Genomic DNA, 20,458 nt, shown 5'->3' with positions numbered 1-20,458 from the left:
CCACCGACGAGCGAGCTATGGACGCGGGCGGAAGACGGCGGTAATCGCTTAGTCTGAAAAGTAAGTACGACCGCCGAGCATCGCTACATTGCTGGTGAGATCTGCCTGTGTGGCAGCTCACTAGCGACCATTTAGCGATGCACCAGCGATCCTGACCGGGTCATATCGTGGTCGGGATCGCTGGTGCATCGCTAAATGTAAAGGGGCCTTTAAAGCGAACCTGTCAGCAAAATTTTGCTAAGTACACTATAGACATTCTGACATTGGCAGTGTTAAAATGATTAAAATGACACCTGGGGTGAAAAAAAATAATCTTGTAGTTCTTGTGTAATCAGTGTTAGAAGTTTTTAGTTAATGATATGTCCTTGTTCCAGCGCGGGACTTTAGGCAGTCTTATCTTCCTACTGTAAGCCAGAGAAACCAAGAAGAGACCTGCCTACAGGCCACCCGAAGCACAGACATGACACTATTTGTGCTTTGGGGCAGGCCAGTGGGCAGGTCTCTTCTTGGTTTCTATGGCTTAGAGCAGGAAGATAAGACTCTGCCTACAGGCCCGTCCCGAAGCACGAGAATCTCATTAACTGAAAACTTCCAACACTGATTACACAAGAACTACAAGACAAATTTATTCACCCCAGGTATCATTTTAATCTGTTTAACGCTGCCAACCTGACAATGTCTGTAGTTTACTTAGAAAAATTGTGCTCACAAGTTTGCTTTAACTACTTTTGGACTGCCCATATTCTATAAACGTCCGAGCGGTAAACAGTTTATTCTGCACTGACATTCTAAAGCATCAATATTAAGTAAGTAGTTTGCATGAGATTGCACAGTTGTGGTGTTTAGGAACCAACTGTCAGACACAGCCAGACTCCTCTCCGTGAAGTTAAACATGATTTCTTACCTGAACAAGTACTTGTGTATACAGATTAGGAAGCATTGACAGTGCTTCCTTATTTAATCCCAATGATCATGTATCTCCATGTGCAGTAGGAGAACCAGTCAACTTTGCTATGCAAGCAGCAGGCTGAATTTCTCATGTAACTGGGGCTAATGTATCAGCGCCAAGTTACAGGGAAAATCAGCAATAAACATAAAGTACTAACCCCATATCAACATCCGTTGTAAATGTGGGGTTAAGTCAGTAGTGGGTTTATGGTGTGGGCTAATGGGATGAGCCAGACCAATGCCTGGTAGATAATGGCTGTGACACACAGCCAAGATCTGTTTCTAACAGCTACATCCCCAAACAGTATCAGTAAAAACATCATCTCGACATGCAAAAAATAAACTGTAATAACACAATTCTGTCTCCCAAAAAATCAAAACGTTGTGAGTCTCAAAAAATAGCAACACTATATTTTCTTTTTACAACTAAAATAATCGAAAAAACTGCATAACTTTGGCATCGCCATAATCGTACTATTGAGGTGAATCATTTTGCCAGGTCATTTTTACCACACAATGTACGCCGTAAAAACAATTCCCAAAAAACAGTGGCAGAATTTTTATTTTTTTTTTGCAATTTACCGCATTGGTATCATTCATTACTACAACAAAAAGCAAGCCCTCATACATCTATGTGTACAGAAAAATAAAAAAATGCGTGGCTCTTGAAAGAGGGGAGGAAAAAAACTTAAATGGAAATTGGAGTTGATATGTTGAAATCACACCCCCCCAAAGGTCTTTTGTGACTTTATGCAAATGGAGCAAGGTGTAAATTAAATGAAAAAATAAATAAAACAATTGTTTTGAAAAAATCATAAATACCAAAAATTAAATATAATATATTTCCAATATTTTAAAATAATTTCTAAAGAAAGATAGCATAATTTAAAATGTTTTTAGCGATTCTTTGTGATTGTAAAAAAAAATACAAAAACAAACATGTATTTTCTATATACAGATTCTCTGTACACATTACAATTTAAGTTGGACTTTTGTAATGATTGTATTATATATGTTATATACTATTGTAGGTGACCTTTGAAGAAAATAAAGAGAATGAAGAAGGTGAGGGTGAGGAAGACTGCAGCCCACCTCCTCTCACTGCAGAAAGAAGACGAAGTCTGTGGTATGCTACTCAATATCCTACAGATGAGAGAAAAGTAAGCCTGTGTACAACCAAGTGAGATTTTATATAAATATTCAATAGTGTGGTTTGAATACGCTGGTGTGAGCAAAAGGCAGAAAAATATTGAAAATTGGTCTTGATGAATATTTCAGAGTTGACCCTACAGACTTATTACTGTGCATTGCTGGACAGGGTGAGACTAAGGGCCCCGTCACACATAGCGACGCACCAGCGATCCCGACAACGATATGACCTTGTCAGGATCGCTGGTGTGTCGCTACATGATCGCTGGTGAGCTGCCAAACAGGCAGCTTCAACATCGATCAGCACTAGCGACACGCAGGTAACAAGCGACGCACGTCGCTTAGTTACCAACTGTGTACCTTAGTTAGGGAGCTGATAACAGCGCGGCACTTAGAAACCCGATGTGTACCTTGGTTACTAGCTCCCTGCACCAGCGCGCTGGTAACTAAGGTACACATCGGGTTTTTAAGCGCTGCGTGCCGCTTAGAAACCCTCTGTTTACCTTAGTTACCAGCGCCAGCTCGCTGATCGCTGCTCTACTGCCTGCCACATGCAGCGATGCGTGCTGGCCAGCGGGAGACCAGCGATCAAAAAAATGTCCTGGCCATTCCAGGATGATCAGCGATACCCGGCAGGGGGCTGGTTGCTGGTAAGTGTCACACACAGCGATCTCGCTAGTGAGATCGCTGTTGCGTCACAAAACTTGTGACTCAGCAGCGATCTCGCTAGCGAGATCGCTGTGTGTGACGGGAGCGTTAGGCCTGGTTTAGCTTGCGTTTGATGCCCACGTCAGTGCCTTCTCCAATGCTTGAAGCCCTGAACAACAGGATTCGTGTGTGTGCTGATGGGGCCTTTGACTGTAATGATGCAGATATCCAGATATTTGCGGTGGGCACCATTTGCAGTCTATCATGTCTTGGTGCCCAACTCAAATAGATGTACAGTGGGGAAAAAAAGTATTTAGTCAGTCAGCAGTAGTGCAAGTTCCACCACTTAAAAAGATGAGAGGCGTCTGTAATTTACATCATAGGTAGACCTCAACTATGGGAGACAAACTGAGAAAAAAAACCCCAGAAAATCACATTGTCTGTTTTTTTTTCATTTTATTTGCATATTATGGTGGAAAATAAGTATTTGGTCAGAAACAAGCAATCAAGATTTCTGGCTCTCACAGACCTGTAACTTCTTCTTTAAGAGTCTCCTCTTTCCTCCACTCATTACCTGTAGTAATGGCACCTGTTTAAACTTGTTATCAGTATAAAAAGACACCTGTGCACACCCTCAAACAGTCTGACTCCAAACTCCACTATGGTGAAGACCAAAGAGCTGTCAAAGGACACCAGAAACAAAACTGTAGCCCTGCACCAGGCTGGGAAGACTGAATCTGCAATAGCCAACCAGCTTGGAGTGAAGAAATCAACTGTGGGAGCAATAATTAGAAAATGGAAGACATACAAGACCACTGATAATCTCCCTCGATCTGGTGCTCCACGCAAAATCCCACCCCGTGGGGTCAGAATGATCACAAGAACGGTGAGCAAAAATCCCAGAACCACGCGGGGGGACCTAGTGAATGAACTGCAGAGAGCTGGGACCAATGTAACAAGGCCTACCATAAGTAATACACTACGCCACCATGGACTCAGATCCTGCAGTGCCAGACGTGTCCCACTGCTTAAGCCTGTACATGTCCGGGCCCGTCTGAAGTTTGCTAGAGAGCATTTGGATGATCCAGAGGAGTTTTGGGAGAATGTCCTATGGTCTGATGAAACCAAACTGGAACTGTTTGGTAGAAACACAACTTGTCGTGTTTGGAGGAAAAAGAATACTGAGTTGCATCCATCAAACACCATACCTACTGTAAAGCATGGTGGTGGAAACATCATGCTTTGGGGCTGTTTCTCTGCAAAGGGGCCAGGACGACTGATCCGGGTACATGAAAGAATGAATGGGGCCATGTATCGTGAGATTTTGAGTGCAAACCTCCTTCCATCAGCAAGGGCATTGAAGATGAAACGTGGCTGGGTCTTTCAACATGACAATGATCCAAAGCACACCGCCAGGGCAACGAAGGAGTGGCTTCGTAAGAAGCATTTCAAGGTCCTGGAGTGGCCTAGCCAGTCTCCAGATCTCAACCCTATAGAAAACCTTTGGAGGGAGTTGAAAGTCCGTGTTGCCAAGCGAAAAGCCAAAAACATCACTGCTCTAGAGGAGATCTGCATGGAGCAATGGGCCAACATACCAACAACAGTGTGTGGCAACCTTGTGAAGACTTACAGAAAACGTTTGACCTCTGTCATTGCCAACAAAGGATATATCACAAAGTATTGAGATGAAATTTTGTTTCTGACCAAATACTTATTTTCCACCATAATATGCAAATAAAATTAAAAAAAAACAGACAATGTGATTTTCTGGATTTTTTTTTCTCAGTTTGTCTCCCATAGTTGAGGTCTACCTATGATGTAAATTACAGACGCCTCTCATCTTTTTAAGTGGTGGAACTTGCACTATTGCTGACTGACTAAATACTTTTTTCCCCACTGTATACAGCTGAAAATTATCTGTAATAGAGCACACAGCAAGCCCTGATGGAGCCACTGATGTGGAGATTAAACACAATGTGAAAAATGAATGTCTTGTAAGTATTTGTTTCTTAGTCATCTGCGTTGTCAGATAGAATACTAGTTAACCGCACCAGTGCATATGAAGAGATCAAATTCAAGTGCCGTACACACTCAATGGTCACTGTCTTTCACTTTGAAAGAAAACCAAATACATATGTAAGAAACAAGTTAAGATTTGGACCTTTATAAACTTGTTAAAGGTTATCCCATGACTACTATTTTTTACTTTAGTTCAGATGGCCGTCCAATGTCTGAGACCTCCATTATTAACAAGAGCAAGGAGCTGCAAGTGGAGGAGAGTTAACCCCTTTTTCTTGATAATGACATGGGGTATTGGATGTTTGACTGACAGATTGTAAAAGTAATAAAAAGGTTCTATGGGACATTCCCTTACATACAAAATTAACTTTGCCAGTAATATTGCATTACAAAAGATTTAGCATAAGATATATTGGTAAAAATACAAATTAGGATGACACTCAGCCCAATACTTGTGCATTTGATTAACTTTGTCATTGTTGCTTTTTTGTATGAATCATTCATTGGTTCTAATAACTATGAGCATAAAGTTTTTTTGACAATTGTGTAACATAAATATATTTGTATGACCTAGTCCTGTACCTGTTGCCTTATGCTCCACACCGATAGTCACATTCTTTGTAAAATGGCATCTCAGTGAGCAAATTGTGATTTGTCAGGATCCATGAAACAAAAACTGAATATTTCTTTTTTAAATCAAAACCATGCAGTAGATGGTCAGTATCTCTATAGGTGACATATTCTGTCTTTGTGCAACTAGTAGCCAGTTTATGGATCGACTATTTATTATCTTGCATGTAAATTTCAATGTCATAGTTGATATATTGCTACTATAGAATTATGTGAGATCCACCTAATTTATCACATTGGTTTTCTTCTAAACCAATTCTCCCAGTAGTCTTTTTAAAACAGTTCTTTGTCACTATTCTCCCATCTATTATTACCTTTGACTACAGAAGACCATTTGTGACAATTGTCATTTAAAATTCCACTACATGATTCTAAAATTATTGTATTGTAAGTGTTTCATTAAAGGAAAAAACTGTAGCTAAAATCCAATATATGAAGAGAGAGCAAGAAAAGATTCATCATATGAAATGGATTTTTATGATGAAGTTTTACAACAAAGTCCATATGTTTTGTCATTTATTGTATTTTTGGATTTTAGCTACTGCTTTACTTTAATGTCAGGTGTATGTTGTATCCTGCTTCTTTTTTTTTTCATAACGCTGTGTGAGTATTCGTTGTTTCTATGTTGTTGCATTCCAGGGCACAGTAGTCTTTGTGGCTACCATTAATTTTATTTTCCTGCTTTGCTTTTTGCAGCTACTTTCCATGACCCAAGATGAATACAAGCCATCTGATGTTAGTATGCAAGCAAGAGTGTATTTCACAATTGATCTTCCATAGTTTGTTATACACATATTGTATCATCACATACCAAAGTAATGTGTATGTTCAGTTCTAAAATTAATCTGTTTTAACATACTGGGAGATTAGGGAACAAAAATAGGAATATTTACAGTATTCTCACTGTCAGATGCAGATGCATGCACGCTAGAGAACTTTAAAAGTAATACAGTGGGTACGGAAAATATTCAGACCCCTTTAAATTTTTCACTTTGTTTCATTGCAGCTATTTGGTAAATTCAAAAAAGTTATTTTTTTTTCTCATTATTGTACACTCTGCACCCCATCTTGACTGAAAAAAAACAGAAATGTAAAAATTTTTGCTAATTTATTAAAAAAGAAAAACTGAAATATCACATGGTCATAAGTATTCAGACCCTTTTCTCAGTATTGAGTAGAAACAACCTTTTGAACTAGTACAACCACGAGTTTTCTTGGGAATGATGCAAAAAGTTTTTCAAACTTGGATTTGAGGATCCTCTGCCGTTCTTCCTTGCAGGTCCTCTCCAGTTCTGTCAGGTTGGATGGTGAACGTTGGTGGACAGCCTTTTTCAGGTCTTTCCAGAGATGCTCAATTGGGTTTAGTTCAGGGCTCTGGCTGGGCCAGTCAAGAATGGTCACAGAGTTGTTCTGAAGCCACTCCTTTGTTATTTTAGCTGTGTGCTTATGGTCATTTTCTTGTTGGAAGGTGAACCTTCGGCCAAGTCTGAGGTCCAGAGCACTCTAGAAGAGGTTTTCATCGAGGATATCTCTGTACTTGGCCGGATTCATATTTCCTTCAATTACAACCAGTCGTCCTGTTCCTGCAGCTGGAAAACACCCCCATAGCATGATGTTGCCACCACCATGTTTCACTGTTGGGAATGTATGGGGCAGGTGATGAACAGTGCCTGTTTTTCTCCACACATACCGCTTAGAATTATCACCAAAAAGTTCTATCTTCATCTCATCAGACCAGAGAATCTTATTTCTTATAGTCTGGGAGTCCTTCATGTGTTTTTAGCAAACTCTATGCGGGCTTTCATACGTCTTGCACTGAGGAAAGGCTTCCGTCGGGTCAGTCTGCCATAAAGGCCCGACTGGTGGAGGGCTGCAGTGATAGTTGACTTTGTGGAACTTTCTCCCGTCTCCCTACTGCATCTCTGGAGCTCAGCCACAGTGATCTTGGGGTTCTTCTTTATCTCTCACCAAGGCTCTTCTCCCATGATTGCTCAGTTTGGCTTGATGGCCAGCTCTAGAAAGACTTCTGGTGGTCCCAAACTTCGTCCATTTAAGGATTATGGAGGCCGCTGTGCTCTTAGGAACCTTGAGTATTGCAAAAATTCTTTTGTAACTTTGGCCAGATGTGTGGCTTTCCACAATTCTGTCTCTGAGCTCCTTGGCCAGTTCCTTTGACCTCATGATTCTCATTTGGTCTGACATGCACTGTGAGGTCTTTCAACTGTAAAGCGCTGCGGAATATGTTGGCGCTATATAAATAAAGATTATTATTATTATTATTATAATATAGACAGGTGTGTGCCTTTACAAATCAAGTCCTATCAGTTTAATTAAACACAGTTGGACTCCAATGAAGGAGTAGAACCATCTCAAGGAGGATCACAAGGAAATGGACAGCATGTGACATAAATATGAGTGTCTGAGCAAAGGGTCTGAATAATTATGACCATCTGATATTTCAGTTTTTCTTTTGTGATAAATTTGCAAAAATTTCTACATTTCTATTTTTTTTTAGTCAAGATGGGGTGCAGAGTGTACATTAATGAGAAAAAAATATCTTTTTGAATTTACCAAATGGCTACAATGAAACAAAGAGTGAAATTTAAAGGGGTCTGAATACTTTCCATACCCACTGTATGTCAGCAGGTTTTGCTTTGAGTTCTATGAGATGCTATGAGAGCAGCATAGTGTAGTAGCTAAGCTCCTGATTTCAGCGATGTGTCACTGGTCTGTATGTTTCTGTTTCAATAAACTCAGTGTTTAATCAGTTTGAGTCAGACTAGCTGTCTGATGCTTGCTGGTCCAACCACATGCCCACCACTGATTAGCAGCTCTCTGTCAATATACATTGTACAGAGAGAGCTAATATGCAAATTGCCTCTTCAGAGAGGTAGAGGATTTGAACTCTATAGCGCCACCTGTTGGAAGTAGTGATCCTACAATTCACTATCGACCCTTTATCGAGTCTTGCAATATGACGAGGGCAAATAGCCCGAATCACTGTGTCTGATTGAGATTCTTATTTGGCTATTATCCTTTTTTCAGCATTTTTTTTCTGCAGCAAAACTTGCTCTCTTGGCAGGAAAGAAGCTGCAGAAAAAAAGGAGGTTTTGCTTGTTTTTTCGCTGCCTTTTTTGTACTTTTCCCTACTTTTTTTTCATTCTACAATTGACACTTGTGCATGCTGATAAAGTTTAGCGCAAAAAAAATCTCATTCTATTTAATCAGGTTTTGGCACAAAAAAACGCTGCAAAACTTGATACCTGCATTTTTTGGTGCAGATTTTCAGTTTTTATTCACCACCTATTACTTTAAATGGTTTAAAAACATTTAAAAAACACAGAAAATATACTGAAAGTGACCTGCTCTATTGTGGAAAAAAACATGCAAAGCACAAAATACTTATAATAGATAATAGAAAAACCAAGCTGCGTGCCTGAGGTTTCTCAAATCTCATAGACATAGCTGGTACTGTAAAACATTGCAGAAAATTTGCATAAAAAACCCCTTAAAAAACACCTAGTGCAAACTTAGCCTAAGAGTATGTTCCTATGGTACCTTTATGCTGCCGACCTCACATAGCATAAAGTCTGGTACAAAAGCATCTGCATCAGCAAAAATCACTGTGGATTTTATAGCGGAAATACCACCATGGTTACTTACCGGTAGCCGGTTTTTCCGGAACCCATGACAGCACCACCTGAGAGGGATCCGCCTCGCCAGGACAGGAACCTACTGAAATATAAGGGGCGGCACCTCCCCCGCTTCAGTTGGTTACAGAGCATTGAGAGGACTTCCCGGTTAGTTACATGTTTATCCAACACCACAACACACAAATACACCCTGTTAACGTGCACACCCATACGGTGAAAAGGGGGGGAATATATGGGTGCTGTCATGGGTTCCGGAAAAAACGGCTACTGGTAAGTAACCATGGTGGTTTTCCCTTCACCCATGACAGCACCACCTGAGAGATTTTTGGAGACTTCGAACACCTTAGGGAGGGACCACCGCTTGCAGCACCCTTCTACCAAAGGTTAAGTCAGCAGAGGAGGATAGACTTAATCTATAGTGTTTAAAAAAGGTTGAGGGTGAGGCCCAGGTAGCGGCCTTACAAATCTGTTCAATTGATACCTCTGCTTTTTCAGCCCAGGAGGTCACCACGGCTCTGGTGGAATGAGCCTTGATGCCGTCAGGAATCGGATCACCACTAGCTGAGTAGGCTACACTAATGGCCTCCCTAATCCATCTGGCAATAGTCCCGTTCGATACTCCGTAACCCTTCCTGGCTCCCTGGAAGGCTACAAATAGGGACTGGGACCTCCTCCACTGGCTAGTTACTGATATATACTCTAAGAGGGCTCTTTTAACGTCTAGATTATGGAATTTCTCCTCTCCTGGGTTTTTTGGATTGTCACAGAAGGAGGGGAGGACAATTTCCTGGCTTCAGTGAAAATCTGATACAACTTTCGGTAAATAAGCAGGGTCTGTTTTTAGGACAACCCTGTCCTGGTACACCTCGGTATAAGGTGGGATAACTGAGAGGGCCTGCAAGTCACTCACTCTACGTGCCGATGTAAGGGCCACTAAAATAATGGTTTTTAGGGTAAGATATTTTACTGGTAGTTGTTGCACTGGTTCAAATGGCTTCTTCGTGAGAGCTTCTAACACAATGTTTAAATCCCAGGGAGCTATTTTTGGCAAAGGGATTGGTCTAGACCTCTGGCAGGATTTAATGAATCTTGCTACCCATCTGTTTGCTGCTATATTGCAGTTATATAGAGCGCCTAGTTCTGAAACTTGTACTTTTAGTGTATTTACCGCTAGGCCTAGCTGTAGTCCTGCCTGTAAGAACTCTAAGATGGCCTTGATCGGGGGTTATTGGTCTAATGGTCTTCCTAGGAACTGCAGAAACTTATTCCATGTCCTACCGTATATATTAGTTGTTACTGGCTTTCTACTTTTCATCAGTGTAGCCACCAACCCAGGGGAGAACCCTCTATTTTTTAAAAGTGACCTCTCAAATTCCACGCCGTCAGATGGAACCCCTTGACTTGCGTGTGGAATACCGGACCCTGAGCTAGCAGGTCTGGAATCTCTGGCTGCAGCCATGGATCTGAGAGGGACATCATCTGTAGTAGTGAGAACCAGGGCCTTTTTGGCCAAAACGGGGCTATTAAGATCACTCTGGCCTGATCCTCTCTTATTTTCTTCACCACTGCTGGGATTAGAGCTACCGGAGGAAAGGCGTAACCCAGTTTGAAATTCCACGGAATTTGCAATGCGTCCACTGCCCATGGGTCTTCTTTTGGGTTCAATGAACAGAATCTTTTTACCTGCCTGTTGCTTTTGTTGGCAAAGAGGTCTATTACTGGCTCTCCCCAGAGTTGTACTATCTTCTGGAACACTAAGTGATTTAGGGCCCATTCTCCCTGCCTCAATGTGTTGCGGCTTAGGAAATCGACTTGTATGTTCTCCACCCATCTGATGTGTAAGGCCGTTAGAGAGTGTAGGTGTCGTTCTGCTCTGCCAAAGATTTCGTTGGTTTCGCTCATTAGGGAGTGTGACCTTGTCCCTCCCTGGTGGTTGATATAAGCCACTGTCACTTTGTTGTCCGACATGATCCGGACATTGTGGCCTTCTAGACTGGGGATGAATATCCTTAGGGCTTTGTTTACTGCCCTTAATTCTCTTAGGTTGGAGAATGCGTTTTGTTCTTGGTGTCCCCAGGGCCCCTGGGCTGCCCGTCCCCTCAGGTGTGCTCCCCACCCCGAGGAACTTGCGTCCGTCAGAATCACATCGGATACTGGCCTGTGCCATAATGTCCCTGCTACTAGGTTTGTTCTGTCTAGACATCATCTGAGAGAGTTTTTGACTTTTAAGGAAAGTTCCAGCCTTCCTTCTAAACGCCCTTTTAGCAATTTCTGTGCTGATAGGATCTCTGCTTGCAGTTGACGGGTATGAAATTGTGCCCATCTGACCGCCGGAATACAGGCTGTCAGTGTGCCCAGTAAGGACATCGCCCCTCTCAGGGTCGTGTGAGGTTGGACTATTGCTGCCAGGGTCATATTCCTCACCTTTTCCACCTTGGCCTCTGGTAAAAGACACTTTTGCTGTTCCGAGTCCAAGATGAATCCTAAAAACATTTGCCTTTTTAGGGGTTGTAGCCTTGACTTTTTGACATTCACCATCCAGCCCAGTCTCTGTAGGGTATTTGTTACCCTTTCCACCTGTTCTGTGCTGTGACGTTCCGAGTTGCCCACAATTAGAAAATCGTCTACGTAGGGTATTATAATTGTGTTGTGGATTCGGAGGAAGGCTGTCATCTCTGCTACTACCTTCGTGAACACCCTCAGGGCTATGGATATGCCGAATGGAAGGGCTCTGAACTGAAAATGTCTGAGGTTGCCCTGGATGTAGAGAGCTACCCTTAAGTATTTTTGGTACTCTGGATGGATCGGGATGTGGTAGTAGGCATCCTTTAAGTCGACTACGGCCATAAAACAATTGTGGTGTAACAGTTTTATGGCCGAAGTCACTGACTCCATTTTGAAGGTCTGGTTTTCTATCCATTGGCTGAGGCCTCTGAGGTTTATAATCGTCCTGAATGAATGATCCGTTTTTTTTATTAGGAAGAGGGGTGAGTAGAAACCCCTTCTTTCCTGTTCGCTTGGAACCTCGATCAGAACGTGTTTGTCCAGCAGACTTAGGATCTCTGCCTCTAGGGCCAACTGCTCTTCTAACCCTTTCCAGATGGGGGTCACCACAAACGATGCTCTCGGCCGTTGAAAAAAAGGAAATTTTAGGCCTTTTTTTATGATGTTTAAAATCCAAGTGTTGGAAGATATATTTTCCAGGCCTGATAAAAGAGCATCAGTCTCCCCCCTACAGGGATATCGGCGTCATTGTGGGGACTTCTTTGCGGATGAAGCGGCTCCCCCAAACATGAATCCAGACTCTTTCTTTCTTTTGTCCTCCCATCTTTTCCGATGGCCCCTATTGAATTTTCCCCTCCGAAAGGGCGGTCTTCTTTGATCTCCTGTAAATCTGGGGAAGCCCTTTTTCCTGTCCCCTGCTTTTTCCAGGCTGTCGTCTAAATTTTTCCCAAAAAGAAATTGTCCATCACATGGAAGAGAGCATAATTTAGCTTTTGATTGTAGGTCTCCAGGACAGCCTTTAAGCCATAATGCACGCCTTGCGGCGTTTGATAACCCCGCTGCCCTTGCCGTCAATCTCATGGAATCGGCAGAGGTGTCGGCCAAAAAGGCGGCTGCTCCAAGTAGAAGATACATATCTCCCAAAATTTTTTCCCTCGACACCTTGGATGCGAGTTTTTCTTCTAGCTGCTGTAACCAGATCATTAAGGAGCGGGCTGTGCAGGTGCTGGCTATTGCTGGTTTCAGTCCCCCTGCCGCTGCCGTATCTTTAGGCTCAAAGGGATATCTCCTTTTTGAGGAGGAGGGAAGGCTACCTGATCTTTCAGGTTTCTTCCACTCTTTTTCAATGAGCGCCTGAATTTTCTCATTAACCGGAAAGGTGCGCTTTTTCCTTTCCTGTAACCCCCCAATTATTACGTCTTCTAGGGACTTAGTTGCTTTCTCCTCCTGTAGTCCCATGGTTGTCCTAATGGCCTTAAGGAGAGCGTCTGTATCCTCTACCGGAAAACACGGCCTGCCACCCGTATCACTATCCGAGGAGGACCTGTGTTCGACCTGATATTCAGACGAGGAAGAGTCTGACAAAGAAGTTGGGGAGTCTCTCCTACTTTTTTTCTTTAATAATATTTTAAGTGAGCCTTCTACCTCGGACCTTATGACTGATCTGAGGTTAGTTGCCAGGCTCGGCACCTCCTCCACCATAGTCCGCTGGATACATAGTCCGCTAAGGTCCTTTTGCCAATCTTTTGCTAGGGGGCTCTGGCATATAGCACACTCTCTATTATTCCTTTTGCTCCCTGCTTTTTTGCCTTTTCCCTAAGGAAAAAATAACACACAAGAAGGACCCTATTAATATTGGTCTAACATTCTCGAAGATCACTCACCACCCACAAAGTCGGGTACCAGACTCGGAGGCTGTGTTGGAGCATGCGGTCTGCGCTCTCTCGACCTCGAGGAATCCCTCGATCTGTGCCTCGGGCGGCTGCTGCTCTTGCCGCTTGAATGGATCCCATGTTTACGTGCAGAGGTCTGCGACGGGGGCAGGGACGGTGGAGACAGTGAACGCTCCTGCTGTGACCCCATTGTAACACCTGGCCGTCCTGCTCCTTGCCCTCCTTTTTGTAGGTGTATCCGGTGAGTGGTCGGTACCCCTCCCCCCTGCGACCGTCGGCCGCTCTTCTTCTTACTGCGGCCGGCGCCGCACCAGGCGCCATGTTGCCGTCGCGTCTGTGACATCAGCCGGCGCACTCCCAGGGTGCATCGTGCCGCTGACGTCAGACGCCGGAAGCCGCCCCGGCTTCCCCTGTCATCTCAGGGAGAAGGATCGTGCGCGCGCAGGGGGAGGGAGGCACGGAGGAGAGCCCCGCTGCTGAGGCCGCCATACTGCACCCGCACGAACTCGGGGCCTGCAGGAGGAACCCCAGGGACTGCGCTTCCAGGCCACCGACGGCCGGCGCTGCAGGTAAGCTGACCTGCTCTTCCTGCGCCGGGACGGCCTTGGGTCCATTTTCCATGACAAGCACCGCCGCTGTCAGACTGGGATCCCGTTCCAGGACAGGAACCCAACTGAAGCGGGGGAGAGGTGCCGCCCCTTATATTTCAGTAGGTTCCTGTCCTGGCGGGGCGGATCCCTCTCTCAGGTGGTGCTGTCATGGATGAAGGGAAAACTGTGATGTTTCTGCTAATTTCAAATTTTGCTTTGATAAATCTCATTCACATTGCTACTACTTCTGTACACACATCAGTACTTTAATACAGGATTTTCATGTGTTTTTTTTATATACACTTGCATTTTATTATGCATTTTTTTTACACCATAGTGTTATGAGAAAACACATACAAAACCCACATCCAGAGCATACAATGCGTGGAATAAGGCTATGTTCCCATGTTGAGCTCTTGGTGTGTTTTGACCCTGTGTATTTTTGCTGCATCAAGAGAAATTTCAGTCATACAATATATTGGACTTGGTGAATCCTCATAGTTCAGTGAGCACACGTGGATTTACCTGCGTTCAATAGATGGCAGCACTTTGTACATATGCTGTGTCCAAAGCGCTGCTACTTCTAGATCGTGGGCACCCGGCCTAAAACAGATTACGGTAGATGTTGATCTTTGTACATAAGTGAAGTGATTTTGAAAGTTTTTTAGTTAAATCCATACTAGCCGTATACTGTAACATCCAACTATATTGCAGATAAGGAGCGTTAAACTAAGGTGTGCATTATTCTGTTGTAGTATATGGAGAAAATTAATTTTAAAATGTGATTGAATATTTTTTGCTAATTGCTGCTTGACAGGTACTACTTGTAACAGTTAATGGGACACCAGTTGATTATCATACAATAAATACGTCACTTCCTATAGAAAACGGACCTACAAAAATAGATGTGTACTCAACGCCTCAGTACAAATGGGAGCATGCTGAAGAAATCTCTGGTAAGAGTGCAGTTTTGTAAAGTCATCCAATGTGATATCATCTGTAAGATTGAAATGTGACTTCATATTCATATTTCAGATACTTTTGACACAATATTAGTTGTAGAAGAATTGGTGCAAAAATTGCATAGCAAAATGCCGCAGGGTTGCAACAAATCCCATTCTTTCATAACATGAAGATTCTGTACTGGATTGAAGGCACACCGTAGCATACGCCATCTTTTGCTGAGATTATGGGGATTTTATTATACAATATTAATACATTTGCCAAATCTTTTAACCTTGTGGAAAAATTATTCAGTGATGTCAGAGCTCTGTTTTTGGATTGCCCTCTTGCCACTCAAGAGATCAAATAAATTATAAATCAGTCATGTGGTCTCATTCATGGTTCAGAATCACATTCAGACAACTACAGAATTATACTACATCATTATACTACAGCATTATACTACAGCATTACAAATGCAATAGCCATGGTATTGTAAATGTAATAGCCATGGCTATTGCATGTAATGGGGTGGTCATTTTGGGTCAGGGCCACCTCTATTAATATGTGTACTGTCCTCAAGATTTTGTTTGCTATTAGCATTACAAATGCAGCATGTTCTACAAAGCAGGCAGCTCTCTGACACATAAAGCTATGCTCATACAAAGGAGATTTGTTTCAGAAGTTCAAATCTATTAGATATCGAATTGGAGTTAACTCTGTAGCATTTGCATTAATTTATCAAACCCAGTTCAAAGATATGGAGCAATCGCATAAATTCCTGCAACAAAAATCTGCCACGTGTGATTATACACTTAGTTTTTTATTGGATTTAAAAAAAAATTCTCCTTGAGCTTCTGGGATCCAGACAGACTCTTGCATCTTTCATACAGCCACTGCCATTTCTGGATTGGGAGTCATGGGGAAAGCAAAAGAATTGTCAACAGATCTACGGGAAAAGGTATTTAAACTGTATAAAACTTGAAAGGGATACAAAAAGATATCCAAGGAATTAATAATGCCAGTCAGCAAAGTTCAAATTGTGATTAACAAATGGAAAATCAGGGCTCTGTAAAAACAAAACCAAAGTCAGGTAGACCAACAAAAATTTTGTCCATAACTGCCAGGAAAATTGTTCGGGATGCAAAGAAAAACCCACAAATAACATCAACTGAAATACTGGACTCTCTGAAAACTAGCGGTGTGGCTTTTTCAAAATGCACTTGAGTAAAAAATGGGCTGCATGGTCGAGTCGCCAGAAAAAAAGCCATTACTGTGCAAACGCCACAAAGTATCTCACCTACAATATGCAAAACAGCACAGAGACAAGCCTCAAAACTTCTGGAACAAGGTAATTTGGAGTGATGAGAACAAAATTGAACATTTTGGCCACAACCATAAATGTTACATTTGGAGAGAGGTCAACAAGGCCTATGATGAAAGGAGCACCATTCCTACTATAAAGTATGGAAGTGGATCGCTGATCTTTTGGGGATGTGTGTGTTAGGGACGGCGGCACTAAATATTAAATAGCGTAAAGTGCGTTTGCCTCCCGGGGTCCACCGTGCAGAAGGTGTAAACACTGCTGCTAGATAATGGCGGACGTGTAATAAGGCGATATAACGCACGTGGGTTAGACGTCACCCGGGGTGCGCTGAGCGATCTCTGTTTATTCACAGAGACGCCTAAGTGTTAAACACAAAAGGCTGAGCCTGTTAACGTCACAGGTCTCAGAGGAGTGCACGCACGGTATATGGTCACAGGAGCTGGGCCCTAGGCAGAGGGTCAGAGTCCGTCTAGACCTACCGTGCGTGCCGCGTCGCAACTGGGGACGCCAAGAGGAGCTGCAGACTTCAGCGTGGCGACAGACACTGCCGCTAATCGACAATGCACGGTAGCAGGCGCACTGTCGGACGCTAGCACTGTGGAGGATGCTAATGTGGCTAGTAGCTTGCCACTGGCTGGCGCTGACTCTAAACCTAAGTCACTATACACACTTGTAATATCAGAGGGAGGGGATCTTAATGAGTCATTTGCAGGTTCATGCATCCATCATCATTCACACAGTAAGCAACTAGAGACTATTATAGCCGAGACCTTCCGGAAGCTTCCAGATCCCTGAGATGGACCAATCAGATCATGAGAAGGACCTGGGCATGTGACTCCCGATCTCCAATGGGAGATCGTTTCGTGAGCATGCTCAGTAGAGCGACGGAGGGACTTAGCCTCTGGAGCGATTTGCTGCTGAGCAGCCTGCATTGCTATTGCTGATCCAAAGGTGGCAGCAACTGCCACACCCACAGAGCAGGACTAGGCAGAGAGTCTGGGACGCCGGAACTGCTGAGCAATCTCCTCTGCGGTCGATAGATAATGGGAGACCGCAGAATGTGAGGCTCTGGATTCCTGTTGAGCCGCTGCAGGAACCCAACGCCTAACTGTGAGCTACAAAGGTACAGGAAACTTGTCCAAAGTTGAAGGAAAGATTAATGCAGCACGTTATCAGTAAATACTGGAGGCAAATTTGCAATCATCAGCTTGGAAACCACATGGGATGTACTTGGAAGTTCCAACATGACAATGATCCAAAAAACAAGGCCAAGTTGACCTGTCTTTGGCTACAGCTGAACAAGGTTCTGGTTTGGCCATCTCAGTCTTATGACCTTAATATGATTGAGTCACTCTGGGGAGATCTCAAGCGCGCAGTTCATGCTAGACAGCCTAGGAATTTGCAGGAACTGGAGGTTTTTTGCCTAGAAGAGTGGGCAGCTTTACCATCTGAGAAAATAAAGAACCTCATCCACATCTACCACAAAAGACTCCAAGCTGTCATTGATGTTAGAGGGGGCAATACACGATATTAAGAAATGGGGTATGTAAACTTTTGATCAGGGTCATTTGGATGTTTTAGGTTGTCATTATGATTTAAAAAGAGAAAACACAGTAGTTTGACAATAAATGGCTCCAGCCAACCACTAACCATGAGTGGAGAAAAAGTTTTGATGTTATCATTCATATTCTCTGAAAAAAGACCAAGAAAGCAAAAATTCTGTGAGGCTATGTAAACTTTTGAGCACAACTGTATATGTATGTGTGTGTATGTATATGCATATGTGTGTATATATATATAGTAGGGATTCTACTCGCTTAGGTGCGACGGGAGACAGTCAGGAGGCAGGTTCCCTTAAAAATCATGCAGTTTATTACGTCATAAACCAAACAGCACGTCACCAAAATAAACAGCCTTCAGTTCAGGAGATAAAGTAACATCGAATGTCCTTTCCTTCAGGCTCAGTCCGCGAGCCTCAGCGCACACAGGAGGTGTATACCCCCCCCCACATACAGCTGCCTGGTTCAAGAGCAGGCCTTATTATAAGAGTATAGCCACACCCACGAACCCAGCAGCTGACTGGTCACATCACTGTGACCTAACCACAGGTCCTTCAAAACAATAATAATACAGCAATATTTGTTATGCCTTACATTATGGAGACAAGCCATTTATGAGACACATATCTCCCATCGATTACCTGACCCTTAGCCCTGCCACATACCTCCCCCCTCTGCCTAAAGCCGTGGGGCTTGGCACTTTCACCTACCAGGCAAGGGATTCTGGAGAGGGCATCGGCATTCCCATGCAGCTTCCCGGCCCTATGCTCTACATGGAAGCTGAAGTCTTGTAGGGCTAAGAACCAGCGGATGACCCTTGCATTCTTACCCTTTGTTTCCCTCATCCACCTGAGTGGGGCATGGTCGGATATTAATCTACACTTCCGTCCCACCAGGTAGTACCGTAATGTATCCACTGCCCATTTTATGGCCAAACACTCCTTCTCTACAACTGAGTAATTTCTCTCACAAGAAGTCAACTTTCTACTCAAGTAGAGAACAGGATGCTCCTCCCCACATATCTCTTGGGAAAGGACTGCTCCTACCCCGACATCTGAGGCATCTGTCTGGAGGACAAATTCACGCTTATTAAAGTCTGGGGCCACCAAAACAGGTTGCTTACAAAGAGCTCCCTTCATTTCTTGGAAGGCTGACTCTGCTTCTTCGGACTAGCTGACCATCACTGACTTTGTCCCCTTTAGCAGATCAGTTAGAGGTGCAGCTATTGTGGCGAAGTTTGGGATGAACCTCCTGTAATATCCCACATTCCCCAGGAAGGCTTTAACTTGCTTCTTTGACAGAGGCCTCGGCCATGTTTGAATTGCCTCCACTTTATTAATTTGAGGTTTGATCTCGCCATGCCCCTCTACATATCCGAGGTACTTGGCTTCTTCTTTACCCAAGGCACACTTCTTTGGGTTTATTGTAAACCCCGCCTCTCTTAGCGTATCAAACACTGCTTGGACCTTTTCCAGGTGAGACTCCCAGTCCAGGGTAAAGATGACGATATCATCCAGGTACGCGGCAGCGTGTAGCTTATGAGGTGCAAGGATTCTATCCATAGGCCTCTGGAAGGTTGCCGGAGCTCCCTGCAGACCAAACGCCATCCGGACATACTAGAAGTACCCGTCTGGTGTGGAGAATGCCGTCTTCTCCTTGGCTTCCTGTGCCATGGGGATCTGCCAGTATCCCTTTGTCAGATCCAAAGTGGTTATGTACCTGGCAGGTCCAAGTCTCTCGATGAGCTCATCAACGCGTGGCATGGGATAAGCGTCGAACTTGGAGACCTCATTCAGCTTCCGGTAATCGTTGCAGAACCTCCATTCACCACCAGGTTTTGGGACCAGGACAATCAGGCTCGACCAGCCGCTCTTGGATTCCTCAATGACCCCAAGTTTCAACATACGCTGCACCTCCTTGGAGAATACCTCTCGCCGGGCCTCAGGAATACGATACAGTTTCACGTTCACCCACACATGTGGCTCGGTCAGAACTTCATGCTCCTCCACCTTCGTGCACCCCGGCAACTCTGAGAACAGGTCCCTGTTTTTCTGGAATAACTCTCGGCACTGCTGTTTCTGGGCCTTCGATAGCGTCTCCGCTATGGTAACTGCTCCAACCTCCCCTTCTAGGTTGCCCAGCAAGCATGGAGTTACCGCTGGCTCTCTATCTTGAAACGGCTTGATGAGGTTGACATGGTAAACCTAGTATGGATTCCGTCTTCCAGGTTGGTGGATCTTGTAGTTTACGTCTTTCAGCTTCTCCACCACCTCACATAGCCCTTGCCACTTGGCCAAGAACTTACTCTCCACCGTCGGGATTAGCACGAGAACTCGGTCTCCCAGATTGAACTGCCTCACTCTGGCTGACCGGTTGTAGACCCTGGCCTGAGCCTCTTGTGCCTGGTGGAGATGTTCTTTGACAATGGGCATCACCTTCGCAACCCTCTGCTGCATCAGTGCCACATGCTCAATGACACTTCTGTGGGGCGTCCTTGGCTATATCTAGGAGACCTCGCGGATGCCGGCCGTACAGAAGCTCGAAGGGCGAGAACCCCGTGGAGGCCTGAGGAACTTCACGGATAGAAAACAGTAAA

General features: G+C 43.9%; 1 protein-coding gene across 1 annotated transcript in view; it reads left to right on the top strand.

Annotated features, from left to right (window-relative positions):
* Positions 1–20,458, top strand: part of PIEZO2 (piezo type mechanosensitive ion channel component 2) — a 438,513-nt gene that overhangs the window by 172,388 nt on the left and 245,667 nt on the right. Inside the window, exons 8-10 of the mRNA XM_073550976.1 lie at positions 1,980–2,108; positions 6,091–6,129; positions 14,852–14,990. Of these exons, the coding sequence (XP_073407077.1) occupies positions 1,980–2,108; positions 6,091–6,129; positions 14,852–14,990 (307 nt within the window). The remainder of the gene's footprint in view (positions 1–1,979; positions 2,109–6,090; positions 6,130–14,851; positions 14,991–20,458) is intronic.

Source organism: Dendrobates tinctorius, unplaced genomic scaffold (assembly GCF_039654945.1).
Source record: "Dendrobates tinctorius isolate UK_male_01 unplaced genomic scaffold, ASM3965494v1 ptg000171l, whole genome shotgun sequence".
Taxonomy (NCBI): domain Eukaryota; kingdom Metazoa; phylum Chordata; class Amphibia; order Anura; family Dendrobatidae; genus Dendrobates; species Dendrobates tinctorius.
Note: the sequence above shows the minus strand (reverse complement) of the source record. Positions and strands in the feature narration are given on the sequence as shown.